The following is an 18,670-nucleotide window of genomic DNA, read 5'->3' on the forward strand; positions in this document are numbered from 1 at the left end:
TGATAACTGCAAGGCTCTGCGCACCTTTCTCAGTATTGCAGGATACTGTCCCATCTGGATCCTTGATTTCTCTACTATTGCCCACCCTCTGTATGATGCCTCCAAAACTTCTGACTCAGGCCCCTGCCCTCTGGCCCTTCTGCCCAAGCAGCTGAGCTGTATGCCCTCACTTCTGCCCTGGGATATTCTGCTTCTTTAGTCTTGCAACATCTACACTGACTCCAAATATGCTTTCTTTACCTTGCATTCCCATAGGGCCATCTGGAAATATTGAGGTTTCATTACAGCCTCCAGCCGCCTGATCCATCATGCTCCCCTCATTCTTGACCTTCTTGAGGCCGTACAACTACCCTCACGTGTTTCTGTTATGCACTGCCATGCTTACAGATGCTTGACGGACCTTGTCTCTCGTGGCGATGTCCTTGCTGACCGCACAGCCCGAGCTGCCAGTCTTTGCCCCCTCCTTCGGCTCCTCTGTATACAATCATTCCTTTTCTGGATACCCTTACACCCCAGTACACTTCTCAGGAACAGACTTGGGCATGCACTATTTTGGGCCAGTTTGTCCTGAAAGGACACTGATACTTCAAACGTAAGCACAGCGGGTACCCTCATAGTTATTCCTCAACACCTGGCCCTCACGATTGTCAAAAGATTATGGTCCGACAGTGTGTTGTCGGTTCTAGAATAAAATTCCCAATCAGATGACTGCCACCTCTTGAACACCAACCCATTGGAACATATCCGATGCAGGTTCTGTCTGTAGATTTTACCCACATGCCCATTTCCCGTTCCTTCAGTCACTTCCTAGTCTTCACAGACACCCTGACTAGATGGGTCAAAGCCTTTCCTACTCACACTGAGCAACACCTCCTAAATGATATAATTCCGTGCTTTGATCTCCCTGTTTCTATAGGCAGTGACAACGGCCCTGCTTTCATTGCCAATGTTGTCCAACAAAATGCTCAGGCTCTCCAAATTGAATAGAAATTATGTGCTGCTCACCATCCTGAGAGCTCTGGTCAGGTCGAAAGAATGAACAGAACTCTTAAGACCCTTCTCATGAAATGAATTGAAGAAACTAATCTGTCCTGGCCTGTCCTGCTGCCTTCTGTTCTTTTTCAGATTAGATGCACCCCATCTAAACCCACTAAATTATCCCCATTTGAGCTCATGTTCGGCCGGCCACCACCCATTGTGAACCCAGATCCTGGTTCCTTTGCTACTCTGGGATCAGATATCCTCCAGAGTCAGGTCCAATCTTTAGCTAAGGCCCTTCAAGAGCTCCACAAATGGGTCCTGGAAAGGGCCCCACTATCGATAGCTACACAAGTCTATGGGTATATCCCTGGAAATACAGTATGGCTAAAACCTGAAACCTAGGTGGATAGGTCCTTTTACTGTCCTAATTTCTTCTCTTACAGTTGTCAAGGTGTCCGGATATGAAACTTGGTTCCACTACAAAACGGATCTTCAGCTGAAGCTTTCTAAGACCTCAAAAGTTCTGAATATTTACCACTGTACTTAGCAAGTGTTCTGAATATAATTCTTTAGAAGTGTTTGAGTTTAATTGACTGACTGTGGTGCATCACTGCCTTTAGCAAGTGTCTTGAGTATAACTGTTTGAAGTTTTCAAAGTTGTGCCTGAAAGAAAAATGAGCTTCCTATATTAGTGTATATATATATATGATATTTGTGTTGCCCTCACTTATGTGTCTTTCTTCTGTAGTTCTTTCCTATTGTACTTAACAAGTGCAGCCCCTTTTGCCTGATGTTTGTTTGCATGAAGGAGTTAAGTACAGAAAGTGTCAAACATCAGAGGGTATTTTCTGTTTCCAACCTACTGGTGATGAAGTTTAAAAGTGGGCGGAAATCTGCATTGATAATGTTGAGGGTCCACTTATCAACTAGACTCTTATTGTAGACCCCACTCGCCCGGTGTCTTTGTATTGTGATACATGTGTGTTATTTGATGTTTCTCAAGGTCATGGTACTACCCCTAATACAGTTTTGTGTGGCTCCCTAGATTGACAGTGTTATTATACCAAATGTGCTAAGTATATATGTCTGTATAACCTGATGCCTTTAAGAACTGCCCCTATGAGGAAACCTTCACTAATGGTGGAGCCTGTCCTTTATGAGAAAGTGTCTCGTGAGCTACCTACAATAACCCACACAAATACCCCCTCTGCCTCCCTTACTATAGGTCCTAGCTCTGGCCCCTTGTGTACTACAGGCTACTGTAATCCCATGGTTTTCATTATCCCTGACCCACATAACTGGAATGCCAATGTCCAAGTCCAGAAGGCCAGAGACCGCATGGCATTGTATATTGATGGTAAAAGGTGAGACCCAAGTTCTGCTGTATATGTCCGAATTGTATTCCGCTCATGTGCTCCTATCCATCACTCTGTGGTGTTTCCCCAGTTTTATGAAATTATGAAAGTAGATATTGATATCCTATAATCACTAGAAATCTGTTTATACAGTTTGCTGAAACTATAAGTCAGACTCTTAATGTTAGCAATTGTTTTGTATGAGGAGGGGCTGGTATGGGAGAACAGTGGCTATGGGAGGCAAAACAGCTGGACATGTTAAACCTGACTTCACAGACCTTCACTTTTACGTCAGGTCCACGACCTTCACGATGGGCCTTGCGAACCTCCATTGTTGCTTCCTATGAATGATGGTCAGCTCCTGATAATTGATATTGGCTCTGTGATCTGTTTGCCTACTCTTGGTTGCCTGCTAACTGGACTGATACATGTGTACTTTGCATGATCCGTCCCAGCTTCTTCCTGTTACCGCTGGCCGATGGTGAACACCTGGGAGCCCCTGTATTCAACACCAGGGGTCGCCAAAAGCAGTCTACTTCCACCAATTCCCTTAAAATAGGTGAATGGGGTAATGACTGTCCTGCAGAATGGATCATTGCTGTTTACGGACCTGCCACATGGACCGAGGATGACACCTGGGGCTATCAGACCCCAATCTATATGCTGAACTGCATTATTTGTCTACAAGCTGTACTCGAACTGATAATTAAAGAGACCACTCGAGCTTTGAATACCATTGGCAGAGCGAATGCTAAAATGCGCACTGCTATTTCTCAGAACTGCCTAGCTCTAGACAGAAGGTGGTGTCTTTGGTAAATTCAACCTCTCCAACTGCTGCCTTGAACTTGAGTAAAGTGATTGAGGACGATGTGGATCGTATCACCAAACTGGCTCATGTTCCTGACCAGACCTGGCGTGACCTTACTGCAGACTGGATCTCTGGTACCTTCGGCTCCTGGTTGCACTGAAGACCATCTTGCTGGTTGCCGCCCTGTCTTCTCTGCTCCTTTGCTGCCTGCCCTGTGTAGTCCCCATAGCCATAAAGCTGCTCCACTGAACTATGGACTCTGCTGTCAACCGTTCCACTGCTGCATTGGCCCTTGCCCTCTCCCAGTATCGTCCCTTATCCACTTGGAACCCTGACTTTCCTGACCCCTAACTTTATTTTGTCAGGCTTGGCTCCTTAGGTACGCCAGCCTGAAAGGGGGGAATGTAGGGTCATGAAATGGTTAACTGTTGTTTAAAATATTGCTCTGGCCTACATAACTGAAAACAGTGTACAATCTATTGACCTCATCTGCCTGAAATGTATGTCCCTGCCTTACCACATTGTAAGCTAAATAGATAAGAGTTTGAGCCATGATGTACCCTGCCCTTCTGTACATTTAACATTTAGAACTGTAAGAGTTAGATAAGTGACCTGCTAGTGTGAGCTTAGGACCAATAATAATTGTGGAAAAGTTATAGAAGTAACAAATGAAAATTGTAGTTTTTGCATATATTAGTTTGCAAAAAGAGCATAAAAATCCGTGTATTTCCTGTTTCTGACACTCTAGTAGGCAGGCTATTAACTGCACTAGAGTCCGGCTTGCTGTAATAAACTTCTTGTACCTTCTTCACGCCTCTGACTTTGTGTGTCCAAGTGACCTTTCACTGTGACATAATATATAGACACTTCTAATTGTGTTTTTCCCTTGTGCCTACTGGCAGATAAGATGATAACAGGGATAATAGAGTCCTTTACTCTGCCTTCCTCTTAAACACTCTTGGCTTTCTTTCACTATTATTGAAACCTCTCGGTTGGGACTCCCTAAATATCCTGTTTCAATATTATCTTTCAAGGAAACTTCACATTAAATCATCTGCTCCTGGGTATCTGTAGGCTTTCCCCCTCAATCTCAGTTTAAAGGCTGCTCTATCTCCTTTTTAAACATTAGTGCCAGCAGCCTGGTTTCATCCCTGTTAGCATGAGGGGAGGTTCTGGTAGAGAGGACCCCCTTCCACTGTATTCCTGGCTTCAAGTTTTTCTAGTTCAATTTATTTAAATTTGATATATTGCCTAATACAGATTCCTAAGTTGTTCTCAAATTATGAAAACAAGTTAAAAATTAAATTACAAATACAAAACGCATAACAATAACATTATACTAAATCCAGTAAACTTTTATTTATTTATTTAGAATTTGATATACTGCCATTAACTGACGAAGCAAGGCACAGCGGTTTACAAAAATAACATCAATCCTGCAGTAGCTCTGTAAGAGAGTCAGGGCTACTGAAGTTAGAGGGATATTAAAATCTGCTAAGTGCAGAAGGGGGTAAAGGAAAAAGAAAGCTCTGCAATAAGAATGTTCAAATTCTGGCCACCGTGTTGAGCAGACTGGATGGACCCATGCAACTCTTTATCTGTTAACATTTACTATATTACTATGTAAAAGCTCCTTTAAAGAAATTATTGGGGAGGAAGAAGGGCAGTATATAAGTAAAAGAAAGAAAGAGAAGGAACAAGATGCTTCTGGGCTAGACATTTCATTGTACTAGAGAGAGTGAATTGGGTCATGAGATGGACCACACCTCCCACACATTTGTTTCTGCAATCCACATGTAGGATGGAATATTTAGGCCTCCTCCAGGGTTTTGGCTGTATCTCAGTTAAGCTACAAATCTCTGCTTAGAAAGTGGAAAATAATTCAGCTAACAAAGAGTTGGAACAGGGTGAATAGATATTTAGAAGCCAAAGGAAAGTTGAGAAATGAAGGGCAAAGAGAGAAAAAAACTCTGCAAAGGTATAGGAACAAGATGCCGTGGGAATCTGGCAGCCAGTGGGAGGAGGCATTGAGGCAGAATTGAGCAGGCAAAAGGATAGCAAGGGTGTATATCTTCCTATATTTATACCTCTGACTCATTTGTCCTGAATTTACAAGCCTTATTCACTTTTGATACATGCAGAAACCAGTACTTAAATATTTATTTTGTATAAATATCTAAGTACCCATTTAACAAAGCTGGGATAACTATGTCTCAACCCCAAGTGTTTGCAAATGGCAAGGGGGCATTGTTTGGATGGGACAAGGATATGACAGGCTCATAGAAATTTATTCCTCATTTCAGAAGTGGAATAAACATCTATTTCCTACAGAATTGACATTGGGAGTTACACCTGATGCCAGGCCCCAGTGGAATAACTATTGGCCTGTCCGGCCAATCAAAAATGTTCAGCTGCAGACACTTCACTCTCCTCTTTCCCACTCCCGGATACATTTGCCCCTAACTCCCCTCCCCCAGTGCACATACAATCTATCTAAGGATTTTCAAGAGCAGTAGCAACAATGCACATTTACTGCCTGCATTAGTTCCACAGGCTTCCCTCTACTATGTTCCATCCTCATTGACATCACTTCCTGTTTCCTTTCTGGTGGAATACAGCAGAGAGAGCCTGTGAGGCCATGCAAACAATGGATGTGTGTCACTGCCGCCGCAGGAGATATTGTGATAGACCAGTAGAAGTTGCTGGGCCACAACCATCGGGATATAAATCCAGGGCAGAAGAGAGGGATAGAAACGCAGTATAAAGGGTGGTGAATTTTGGAAGGCTTACCTGTTTTAACTGTGGGCCCATCCAATATTACAAGTCTGAATACACCATTGCTAAGCATATTTAGGGTTTTATAAACAGCTGCTACTGAACAACACCCTACTAGAGGAATTGGGGATGGGGTGTCTCCCCCTTAATCTCCCAGTGGATTTTCTTTCACCCGCCCAGCCCCCCAAATGCCAAACTTGCAAGTTAAACTGGATACTGTGATAGCGTTTGGATTATACCCGATTATGTTTTAAAGGTTGTAAAATTAACTGATTTGTTCAAACACATAACTGGTTATGTTACCATTGTACAACTCAACTGGTTACAAGTTGGCTTCCAAACTGTAAATTATTATAAACATTTATTTTTCTAAAATGGATGTTTGTGCTGTACACACCCAGCACATAAATGTCCATTTCTCCTGTATTTTAGAACAGGCTCTACGTTGGCAGTTTCTGTGGTAAAATAATGCTAAACTTGAGACACATGACCTGCATGTGTCAATTCGTACATCTACGACTTGGCTAAAATGTGGTTTCACACCTTTAAATCTCACCAAAGGCAAGGGGGATGAAAGTTACCTGCCCGACCTCTCTTGTTCTCAGTCCACTACTCTAACCACTAGGCCACTCCATTCAAAACATATACTTTCATAGATATCATGCTACCTTACAACCTGCTCTAGAGAAGGGTCAGGCAGAAAGTTATGAACAAAGATTCCAGAGAACCGAGAGAAGGGAAAGGGAAAGTATGAAAGAGACTCTATAGAGGGGCTAGAGAGAGAAAAAAAGAGTATATAGGGATTTGTTTTAGGGGGTCCACAAATGTGTGCCCAGGGCAAGCTGCCTTCTCTTTGCTTTTGTTTTTATATCATTTTATTTAGGAGCAGGTAATCAATCATATGTGATGTAGCCTTTTCCCATTCTAGGCTCCCTTGCAGTCAACAAACTCTGCACTTTTAAAACTAACAAAAGTTTAAAGATACGCTTCATCAGGACTGCTAAGTCCCTTCCTCAGGTAATGTTACTGTAAATATACATTTTTTAATAGCCTCCTTATCTCTGCTCTAGTGTAAGTGACTACTCACCCAAGACAAGAAAAAGGAAAGCAGCAGAGCTTTTCATCGTGAGCTTCCCTTCTGAAATCAAATTCAGAATTCTAGGGTTAAACAACATAAAGGCATTCCATTTAGAGAAGGCTGGAAAACAGAGACAGGCAGGAGAAAGGGTACAAAAAATGAAAGTGAAGAGGGAAATGGGAGAGACATGGAATCTGAGGGAAGCGAGGAGAGAGGAAGGAAGTCAAGAGAGAAAGTTGGAAAAGATAAAACTTTCTGGTGGCTTTTGAACATGGTTTCCAGCAGAGCACATCCTTGGCAATGCTCAGCTTTTGGCAAATTAGGGTATCACAGGGCACATTTTCAAAACAGAAAAACATCACAAGGTGGCATGGCACATGGACATTTTACTCTCCAAAATGTCCAAGTAGCAATTTGCAACCTCTGATTTCAGATGTTTTTCTCCAGTGTGTCCAGATTTCATGGGATGTGGTTTGGGCCAGACATGAGTGGCACCAAAATATAGATGTTTTTTCTGCAATAATGGAAAAAAATGAAAACATTTAAGGACAAAATGAAGACATTTTGGCTAAGCCTTTTTCAATCATGAATAAGACACAAACCAGAGCTGAATGCTCTGCACTGATCCCAACGCTCATAGGAACTCTATGAGTGTCAGGAGCAGCACAAAGCTTTCAGCGTTCCAACCTGCATTAAAACTGCTATCGCGGTTTTGTAAAAAGGGAGGGAAAAATAGCAAATTCTGCAGATTTATTTGTTAAAATTGAAACAATATTTTTGCTAATTACCATATATATTTCATTAAAAACATTTAAAATGAAATGCTTTTCTTCTACCTTTGTTGTCTGGATGTTTTTATTTTTCCATCATGTTGGTTCCACCTTCTCTTTTCTGCTTTCCTTTTGTCTGCTAATTCTCCTTCAAGCAGCTGCTATCCATTTGTCTGTTCTCCTCTCTCCTGTCTATTTCCTCAGTACACCTGCCTTTCACATATTGATCATTCCTTTTTTAGCTCTTTTCTGCCTCTTTTTCACTTTACAGCTACCTATCTAATTTCCATCTTTTCTCTCATTCCCTATCTCATTCCTTCCTTAGCCCTCTATTCCTTTTCCTCTTCAACGTACCCCCCTTACCATATTTCTACCCTCTTTAATATCTGTCCTCTCATCTGTTTCCTCACCACCTTCTCCTTCTCCTCAGGGTTCTACCATTCTTGGAATCTTCTTTCATCATCCCTTATAACCCAGCATCTGCTCCCTCTTCCTTCCCTCTCTACACTTGTAACCTAGCATCTCTCTCTCTCTTTCGTCCTGCACTCTCTCCCCATGGTCCAGCATTTCTCCCACTCTTTTCCCTCACTTCCATTGCCAGGCATTTCTCTCTATCACTCCAATCTGCTCCTGAATCCAAAATCTCCTTACTTCTTCCCCTCCACCTCCTAAATGTACTCTTACTTTCTTCAAAGATTGTAGTTCACCCCTCTTCCCTTTTGTATTGCTAATTTCTTGTATACATACATTGTATGTTTATTTGTATAAATTGTTTTATTTTTGTCTCCTAATTTTAAATTGTTATACGCATTAAAGTATTTGATATTGCGTGTACAACAAACTTTTAATGTACTTGAAACTTGATCACTGCTCTGCTGATGGGAAATAATAAGTCTTTTTTGTATTTTGTCTGGGGTTAAATCTGACTTGCAAGAGCACCTGTGACCCAGGGTAACTATTAGAGATACAATATTTTCTCAAAGTGTCATGGTGCTAACTTGAAGGAGTTCTGGAATATTATAGGCATCAGTACAGGAACTTTCACATTTTCACTTACAGGCCGGTTTTCATTTTGTTGCGAGAAAATTGCAAAAGTCTGCAAGTTAGTTTGCATGTATCAATTTAAAAGAGGTATCTATAGTTCAGTATTTCAAAGTGCAATCTATAGTACAGGAAAAAGTGTCTCTGAAAAAAATCATGCAAGCAGTACAGGAAGACTTTTACCTGATCCTTAAATAGTTGCAGAAATCAAAGACAACAGTGTCCTCTATTCAGCCTCTGAAGATATCTTCTTCACAAGCTAAGTCGCACCTGAGAGCTTCCAAAATTTCTCAGGATTTATAGCTAGGAGCTCAGAAGGTGCTGCTGATGAGCAGCCAATATAATTAGAGTTTTATTTCCTTTATGGCAACAGTGACCTTGAAAGAATTATTTTGACTCAGAGCTAGATTCTCAAAAATTTTCTGTGCCAGTAAGTCAGTGTTTTTGACACAGAAGCTCAGCCTTCGATGCACAAAAGGGTTCTTGGGGGCTGACACCGATCCTGGTAGCAGTCACTGAGAACCCCATGCAAATGCATTACATGGAGCTCTTTAATATTTAGATGAGCTCTCCTTGTGATGCACAAAAGGGAGTGCCCCTCTTTTACGGGGCAAAATTTTCTAGCAGGTCTGGAACTGCCAGTAGCTGTTGTGCTAAGTCCCACACCTATGCACAGGGCACACACATACACAACAGATGTACAACAGCTGCTCCCATATACTAGCTTTAAAAAAAAGGCCTAAACTGCTTCTTCCCCTGCCCTCGATCAGCTGAGCTGGCACTGGAACCGCGATCACTGGATTGTGGCGGGGGAGAAGAGCCACAACCGACTGAGCTGGATCAGTTGATCGCAGCTCCAGTGCTAGCTGAGTTGTTTATCAATTCCTGATGTTTGAGAGACTTTCAATACCAACCTCAGACTCTATTGATATCTGATGAAAAACTGTCCATTGCTCTACTGAACTCTCTGTCAGGAGACTGATGGAATTCCACTTAGTGCCAAGATCCTGAATGAACTGATGCACAGGTTTTCAAAGCCATTTTGAAGAGGGCTTGATTGAATCGTCTCTCAGATGATAAGGAAATAAGTTCCATTCCAAATGGGTCAAAAACAAGAAATATGCGGTAATGAGAGGAAAGGGATGGTATGATTATTTGGATGATATTTTTTGAGTGTGGGTAGGATAATTAAGAGTGACATGGGATAAATAGATAAGTGGGGATTCCTGTGTGAAGTGCTTTATGAAGTAAAACGAGAGTGGTAAATATTCAGCTGGCCGTTGTCAGCATTTTTTTGGCCACTGCCATGCCTGGATTTCCAATGCTGGGTGACATCTGGGCACTGGCATTGAATATCTGGTTATGTGCAGCTGGTTATCCTTTATGTGATTTGGTGTGATATTCAGTGATGGGTAATCCAAGATATTCTTTATAAAAAGACTGATGAACTCAAAGAAATTAAGCCGGCAGAAGCCCTGACAGCAGTGACAGGAAGCTGCTTCTCCTGTCACTACTATCAGGGCTCTGTCCAGACTCAACCACTGACTGAGCGATTGAGTCGGGGATTTGCATGCAATTGATTTGCATCTCCGTGCAAATCATTTGCATGCAATCTTAATAGTGAATCAATCTGTGTTGGAAAATTGGCCAGAGAATCGGTCAACAGCGATTAAGTTGCTATTGTTAGTGAATCTAGGCCTTAGGCAGTAATATGCTGAATATCGCACCTAAAGAGCCGAGTCAGGTCTCACAGATGAGGACAGCAATGCAAACAGAATAGAATAGAAATAGGGGAGTCATGTGAGACAAAAGATGTTACGTATTCAGTGATGGGTAATCCAAGATATTGTTTATTAATAGACAACACGGTGTGGAGTGATGGACTCAAAGAAATTAAGCAATTAGATAGAGATTTTGAACATGGAAGTGAAAGAAAATGCGTCTTACCAAATTGTGGAGATACCGATGCCATTTTATTACAGGAAGAACAGAAAGTCATTTTTGAACTTTAGAGTATTTCCCCAAATGGTCTCAATATAGAAATTGATTACACTGTGTTTCTATAGATTAAGGCTTTCCTATTCAGAGCACCTTAAAAACTCATCTCTAAATACGTTTACACCACATTTTGGTAAGTCGCATTTTCTTTCACTTCCTTGCTCAAAATCTCTATCTGATTGCTTGATTTCTTTGAGTCCATCAGTCCACACCGTGTTGTCTATTAATAAAGAATATCTTGGATTACCCATCACTGAATATGTAACATCTTTTGTCTCACACGACTCCCCTATTTCTATTCTATTCTGTTTGCATTGCTGTCCTCATCTGTGAGACCTGACTCGGCTCTTTAGGTGCGATATTCAGCATATTACTGCCTAAGGCCTAGATTCACTAACAGTAGCGACTCAATCGCTGTTGACAGATTCTCTGGCCAATTTTCCAACAGAGATTGATTCACTATTAAGATTGCATGCAAATGATTTGCACGGAGGTGCAGATCAATTGCATGCAAACCCCCGACTCTATCGCTCAGTGAGTGATTGAGTCAGGACAGAGCCCTGATAGTAGTGACAGGAGAAGCAGCTTCCTGTCATTGCTGTCAGGGCTTCTGCCGGCTTTTTTTCCATTTTTTAAAAAATGGGTTAGATATTTTGCATGTATTACACACGCAAAATATCTGGCCAATAAATAAAAAATTAAAAAAAACCAGGCAGACCACTCCGTAACACAGTTACCGACAGGCTGCAGCAGTCAGGTTTTAGGATTGCAAAACCCGATTCAAAATAGCCAAGCAATTGTTAGTGAATCAATCGCTTGGCTATTTTGCATGGGGTGGATTGGATCGGATAGGAGATTGATCAGGCAGCAGTTTAGTGAATCAGGTCAGGGTCGAGGAACGATCGCAAAACTAGTAAAACTGGTTTTGCAATCGTCATTACAGGATTGGAAGGTTTAGTGAACCTAGGCCTAAGTGAAGCTGAACAAATATGTGATCTGATTTGTTCAGTTAATTCAGGTGATTAAGGCCTGAATATCAGCAGTTAACTGCATAAATGCCAACTCAACCCTCATACTGCTCACAAAATAGTCAGCTACAGCTGCAGCTGTTTGTGCTAATACACAGCAGTGCTAAACATAAGGGAATATTAGTGGATAGCCCTGCACAAGTGATTTAATCAGGGCTGGAGCCTGCTTTGATATCGACCTCAGAAATTGAAGTGAATTCTCTAAGATACAAGAAGCCAGTGTAGTTGTATAAGAGCAGAGGCAATATGATCAGTTCCACTTATACCAGTGAGTAATCTGGTTGCATTATCCTGGAGAAGTTGCAATATTTGAACAGAGAATTGAATCAAATTGCAATAATCAATATGGCTTAAAATCAAAGCAAAGGCCATCTTCCATTCTTCCAGAAAAAAGGGGTTTCACAGAGCAAATTTTGTATGAGTTCAAAATAAGAAGATTCAAGACCTGTGACTCAAAAGTTTGTAAGGAGTCAAATTTAAAGCAAAAGATTGTTTGGTAGTCAAAGAGGGGGAAGGAGTATTATTAATACAGTGCTGCCTCGCATAACGGACGCCTCGCACAGCGAACGCTGCGCACAACGAACTTCAGGTCTTGCTTCCCACAACGAACTTCGTTTCACACAACGAAGTCGCCCGAGCTGCATCCTTAACTGCCCTCTCTCCGCCTGGCTCCCTGTGCAGTGGCGCTACATATTTTAAATCCCCCTGCCGCCGCTGCTGCATATTTTTAAGCCTCTGCCGCCACCGCATATTTTTAAACCTCCCCCCGCCGCCACATAGTTTTTTAAAAAAGCCACCACTGCTGCAACTTTAATCTCACCCGCTCACTCGTAACTGGTGGTCTAGCAAATTTCCCAGCCAGAAGCGCAGAGATCAAGAGCAAGCCTTCTGTGCTACTGCCTGGGCCTGCGCTGATCTCTGAATGGCTGCAGTCAGCTCTCGCGGGACTCACAAGAACTAACTGCAGCCATTCGGAGATCGGCATGGGCCCACACAGGCGTGCAGAGGAATTGCTCCTGATCTCTGTGCTTCTGGCCTGTACGCCACTGGCTGGGAAAGATGGGAGGAATTAAAAAAGGTACCGAGGGGGGATGATTAAAAAGGTACTGGGGAGTATGTGGGGGGTGATTATAATACACAGCAAGGATCAACAAAACCCCTGTCTCCCCTCCCCTTCACATATATCCCCTCTACTATCAAGAAAATTGAATAAGCCAAATTATTATAGAATGCTACACAGAAATATCATGCTAACAGAATACCACAGTCACACATAGCAGGAATAGGGTTAGGGTAGTGCAACTAGGGCAACTGTCCCCCCTGGTCAAAGAGAGCCGTAAGCCTCTGCCTGGACTTTGCAGTCCCCAGTTGTGTCTAACACCAGCTCTAACAAGATAAATTTATCTTTTTTTATGTCATCTTAGCATATTTTATGCTACAGAACAAATTATTTTTTTTAACATGTATTGTTATGGGAAAACGCGTTTCACATAACGAACTTTTCGCATAACAAACTTGCTCCTGGAACCAATTAAGTTCGTTGTGTGAGGCACCACTGTACAAGGTTGAATAGACAACTTGAAATCCTTATCACTTATGAGTTGATGGAGTTGATTTTAATACTCTCCTGGGAAATCCGTCACGATACAGTATCCAGGCAGATCAAGACTGATTGGTCTCTGTAGAAGATAATTTGATTATCTTTAGCAAGTATGTAGTCAAGGCCCAAAATCTGTTTGATAGTAGTAGAGATAGAAAAAATTAAAGTGTCCATTCAAGAATTGTTCCTTGTGGAATTCCAAAGGAAAGATGACAGTATATGTGATTCTGGAGCTAAGAAGAAAAATGAAAACTAGGGGTATGCAGACCTGTCATTTCCAGGTTTTTTTCCATTTTGGTTTTATACATTTTTGTTTCAAGGCAGTTTAGGTTATGGCTCCCCCCCAAAAACCCCAAAAACAAACCCACAACAAAAAACCTAGCTTGTGGCATAACACCACAAACCCCTGGATCAAATCCAGATCCCCTCCCCCCCCATTAATTCATAACACACTACACACATCACCCCTGACCGCCATTGCCAGCCCTTCTCCTGTCACCAGCATTAAGCAATGCATCACCTCCCACCTAACACTGAAGAGTCAGCTGATCTTCCATCACTTACCAGGAATATCAGTGGTATAAGAACATAAGAATTGCCGCTGCTGGGTCAGACCAGTGGTCCATCGCGCCCAGCAGTCCGCTACCGCGGCGACCCCTAGGTCAAATGACCATATTAGTCCTTACTACCGACTGTTACATTGGCTCCCGGTGGAGGCACGAGTACTATTCAAATTCTCTTGCATCTGTTTTACCTTTTCCTATCATAATAAATTTTCTCTGACCAGGGCGACCCTAGTCACGTGACCTAGAGGTGTACTGCAGAGGAAAGTGCTTCCCCTTAATTTAATGACTCTTCTAGTCAGACTGTGATTGTTTGCTGTCTTGCGCTGAGTCATGGGCCTTTATATAGGTTGTTCTGCACTGATGTTCCTCAGCTGATTCTCTCTGCCTTCAGGCCTTGTGGCTTCCTCCAGCACCTTAATCTGAGCCTCAGTGGCACCTGTTTCTTTCTCAAGCTGGAGCACTTTCAAGACAATATCGACAAGTAGCTCTGCCTTTTTGTGTTTTGCGATGACTTCCAATTCCTCATATTCCACTTTCCTACATACAGCAGCTGCAGGTTCTGCTGCCATAGCATTTGAGAACCTTTGCTTTCACAGATTCTGCCTTCATTCGCAGTATAATAGCCATGAAGGCAGTATAGAACCTGCTGAAATGGCTTGTGTGATTTAGACCAGTGTTCTTCAACTGCCGCTCCGCAGAAATTTCCTGCTGGTCCACAGGGCCATCATGTGCATCAGGCCCGAGACAGTGTTCTTCAACCACCAGTCCATGGTGCGATCGATGTGGTGTTATCTTCAGGCCAGTTCCCCTCTTCCTTACTGCCACAGTGCACAAAGCCACGGGCAGCGGCTCATACGCACGTCCTGCACCTGAACCGGAAGCATTCTCTTTGACATCTTAACGTCAGAGGGAAGGCTTCCAGATGATGCGTGGGATGCACGAAGAGTCGTTACCGTGGTTTTGTGCACTGTGGCAGTAAGAAAGAGGGGAGCTGGCCCAAAGATAACATCGGGTCATAAAACAGCTAGGCTTGAGCAGGCCAGAAGGTAAGGCACAGCATGGAGCATACATAGCATGTGTACACTTCTCCCTCGGTATTTGTGGGGAATAGGGGCAGAGCCGGAGAGCGAATTGAAAAAAACTGCGAATAACTTCTCGTCCGGCTCCGACTCACCCCCGCCACCCTCCCACTTTCCCCCTAGCATCCCGGCCTTACCTGGTGGTTTAGCGGGCTTTGGGGCAGGAACGATCTTCCTACGCTCCTGCCCTGTGAAGATCGCCAATAGGAAATGACTGCCGTAAGTACCTGTAGTCACTTGAGACTACAATGGGAGCTCACGGCAGCCATTTCCTATTAGCGATCTACACGGGGCAGGAGTGTAGGAAGATCGCTCCTGCCCCGAAAGCCCGCTAGACCACCAGGTAAGGCTGGGATGCCGGGAGGAAGGTTGGAGGAAGGCGGGAATGTCCTAAACTATGGGGGTTTCTCCCCCCCCAAAAAAAAAATCGTGAATATGCGAAACCGCAAGTGTCTAAACCACAAATAGAGAGGGGGAAGTGTGTAATGAAAAAAAAAACCTGCTCTTTGAGGCCTCACTGCTTGAATAGTATCCTAGGCTAGCTTTCCACTGCCCTATTTTCTAACCTGCTGATTTTTTTACATGGTGGATAAATCATATATCACAATCATTAATTTATTTTTTTAGCACATTGTTGCATGTTTATCCATTAAACGAAGAATTAATTAAGTTAGGCAAAATTGTCTGATTCAGTGTGTCTGATAGAGCCTTTGTTAAAATTGCCTCCTTTTCCCTGTAACGGTTATAGGGAAGGTAAAAGTATAGCTGGTCATGTACTATTTGTCTTTAATTAGAGAAAGAGAAATCTAGTAAAAAAAAAAAAGTTGAGATAGAGAGATTTCATTCAATGATGTAAAAGTGACGTTTAAAATGGTGTGGGTGAATTTAAAAGAATACCCTTTCAGTGAAAAGCATAATAAATGCCTACAACATGCCTAGGGGGGGGGGAGGGGGAAATTTGAACAGACAGAAAGAAAAACCATTGTGAAATATGAATACATACCCTATGAGTCCTAAGTCAAAGAACGTGGATCAAAGGCTGAGAACTAAAAATGGACACATATGAAAGTAAGCCTATATATATGGCAGGACAAGAGTCTAAGACAACTAAAAACCAGATTTAATATAAAATGTATACTTATTACAATAGTCCAATTTATATGTATGAGGCTAATTTGATCATTAAAAATTTTTTTTACATTTAAGGACAAACAAAATTAAAAACAAAATCTAAAAACAATGTAAGCCAAAAAAACAATAAAAATCCGCCAATGGGGACCAAGATAAGATGGATATCCCATATCGAGTGCACTCATGCCAATAATGCAATGATGTAATCAATAAAAATTAACCAGTGTATAAAAGCAAGGCTAAAAAAAGCTAAAAAAAAAAAAAAAGGAGGGGGGGTTTGTCTACATACAGTACATACATACAGTACTGAAGATAGAAATGGTGCACATGTAAAAGGAGTACTGAAAAATCAAAAAGAGACTACCCAGTATATGCATGAAGTGCTAAGATGGAAATGGTGAAAATATAAAAGAATATAGTGCTTACCAGTCTTGCTCGAGAGCTCTGCGCGATAGAGTAATGCTCTAATGCTGTAGAAAAACACGCGTTTGTGCAGGAAGCTGTTTAACCAAGATAGAAAGAGATATGGAGTATGTGGAGCCCTTGGATTGGTCAAAGAAAAAACATGGAGTACGTGGAGCCCTTGGATTGGTCAAAGAAAAACCATCATAGAGACTAGGAGGATCAGAGAAGTGATGTCAGAAAGGGGGGGAGTCTGGAGAATAAAGAGGATGAGCTCAGGGTATGATATCATAAAGGGGAGTGGCTCAGGGTATGATGTCAAAAAAGGCAGTGGAAAAAAGGGGGTCAGAAAAAACTCATACACAACTGATGTAAAAGAGGGATGAAGACAGAACTTAGGTGGCAATGCAAAAAGTAAAAAGAAGTGATGTAATGTGAGAAAAAGTAGATAAAAACAGTTACATAAAAAAACTGTGCTAGGTGACGTGAATAGGGGGGTGGGAAAAAAAACCCACTAAGTATGAACTAAAAGGGAAAGGGTAGTATGCAGGACTAACATAAACTAATACTACCCAACGAAGACTAGTGTACAAGAGAAATAATACTAGATGTATGCCCAAATAGTAACGCCAAAAAAGTGTTCTGTGTGTGTGAGTAGTATAATGGGTACACCTCATGTCAAAATGATTGACAGCTATCAAAGATAAGGATCAACCAATCAGCATTCACTTCTGGGTTAAGCCATGCCCACTCTCTGCCCAAACACCGCCTACCCTCCACCCACTTTTGCTCAAAACCTGCCACTGCCCCACCCACTTTTGCCTTGGCCCCAACCATGCCCCACCCACACCACACCCCATCCAGCCCAGGCCCCAGCTACTCTCTACCCATGACCCGCCCCTCCTATAGGAATGAATGGTGGTGGCTCTGTTCATGCCCCGCCCCCATGCCACATCACCGGAAATGCATTTTCTGATGGCGTCACCGGAAATGGGATAAAAAGTGCCACTGAGTGACCAAATTGTAACTATAAACTAAACATTAAGGGATGGTGAGATAGAGAGATTTCATTCAATGATGTAAAAGTGACGTGTAAAATGGTGTGGGTGAATTTAAAAGAATATCCTTCCAGTGAAAAGCATAATAAATGCCTACAGCATGCCTAAGGGGGGGGGGGGGGGGGAATTTGAATAGACAAAATAGACAGAAAGAAAAACCATTGTGAAATATGAATACATACCCTAAGAGTCCTAAGTCAAAGAACGTGGATCAAAGGCTGAGAACTAAAAATGGACACATATGAAAGTAAGCCTATGTATATGGCAGGACAAGAGTCTAAGACAACTAAAAACCAGATTTAATATAAAACGTGTACTTATTACAATAGTCCAATTTATATGTATGAGGCTAAATTTTTACATCTAAGGACAAACGAAATTAAAAACAAAATCTAAAAACAATGTAAGCCAAAAGAACGATAAAAATCCGCCCATGGGGACCAAGATAAGATGGATAGCCCATATCGAGTGCACTCATGCCAATAAAGCAAGTGATGCAATCAATAAAAATTAACCAGTGTATAAAAGCAAGGCTATAAAAAGGGGGGTCTACCCGGTATATGCATACAATACTGAAAATAGAAGTGGTGAACATGTAAAAGCAGTACTGAAAAAACAAAAAGAGACTGTCCATTATATACATGCAGTGCTAAGATAGAAATGGTGAAAATATAAAAGAATATAGTGCTTACCAGTCCTGCTCGAGAGCTCTGCGCGATAAAGTAATGCTGTAGAAAAACACGTGTTTGTGCAGGAAACTGTTTAACCAAGATAGAAAAAGATATGGAGTATGTGGAGCCCTTGGATTGGTCAAAGAAAAAACATGGAGTACGTGGAGCCCTTGGATAGGTCAAAGAAAAACCATCATGGAGACTAGGAGGATCAGAGAAGTGATGTCAGAAAGGGGGGGAGTCTGGAGAATAAAGAGGATGAGCTCAGGGTATGATATCATAAAGGGGAGTGGCTCAGGGTATGATGTCAAAAAAGGGAGTGGAAAAAA

The 18,670-nt window shown here is 42.1% G+C and overlaps 1 protein-coding gene across 1 annotated transcript in view; it reads right to left on the reverse strand.

The window, feature by feature from the left end:
• The window catches only part of LOC117361351 (venom serine protease inhibitor-like), a 63,503-nt gene extending 45,090 nt beyond the window's left edge, over positions 1-18,413 (reverse strand). Inside the window, exons 1-2 of the mRNA XM_033946550.1 lie at positions 18,363-18,413; positions 7,007-7,057 (exon numbers count right to left, since the gene is read on the reverse strand). Of these exons, the coding sequence (XP_033802441.1) occupies positions 7,007-7,043 (37 nt within the window). The 5' untranslated portion in view covers positions 7,044-7,057; positions 18,363-18,413. The remainder of the gene's footprint in view (positions 1-7,006; positions 7,058-18,362) is intronic.
• Positions 18,414-18,670: the final 257 nt, after the last annotated feature.

The sequence above is a fragment of the Geotrypetes seraphini genome, chromosome 5 (genome assembly GCF_902459505.1).
Source record: "Geotrypetes seraphini chromosome 5, aGeoSer1.1, whole genome shotgun sequence".
Lineage (NCBI taxonomy): Eukaryota > Metazoa > Chordata > Amphibia > Gymnophiona > Dermophiidae > Geotrypetes > Geotrypetes seraphini.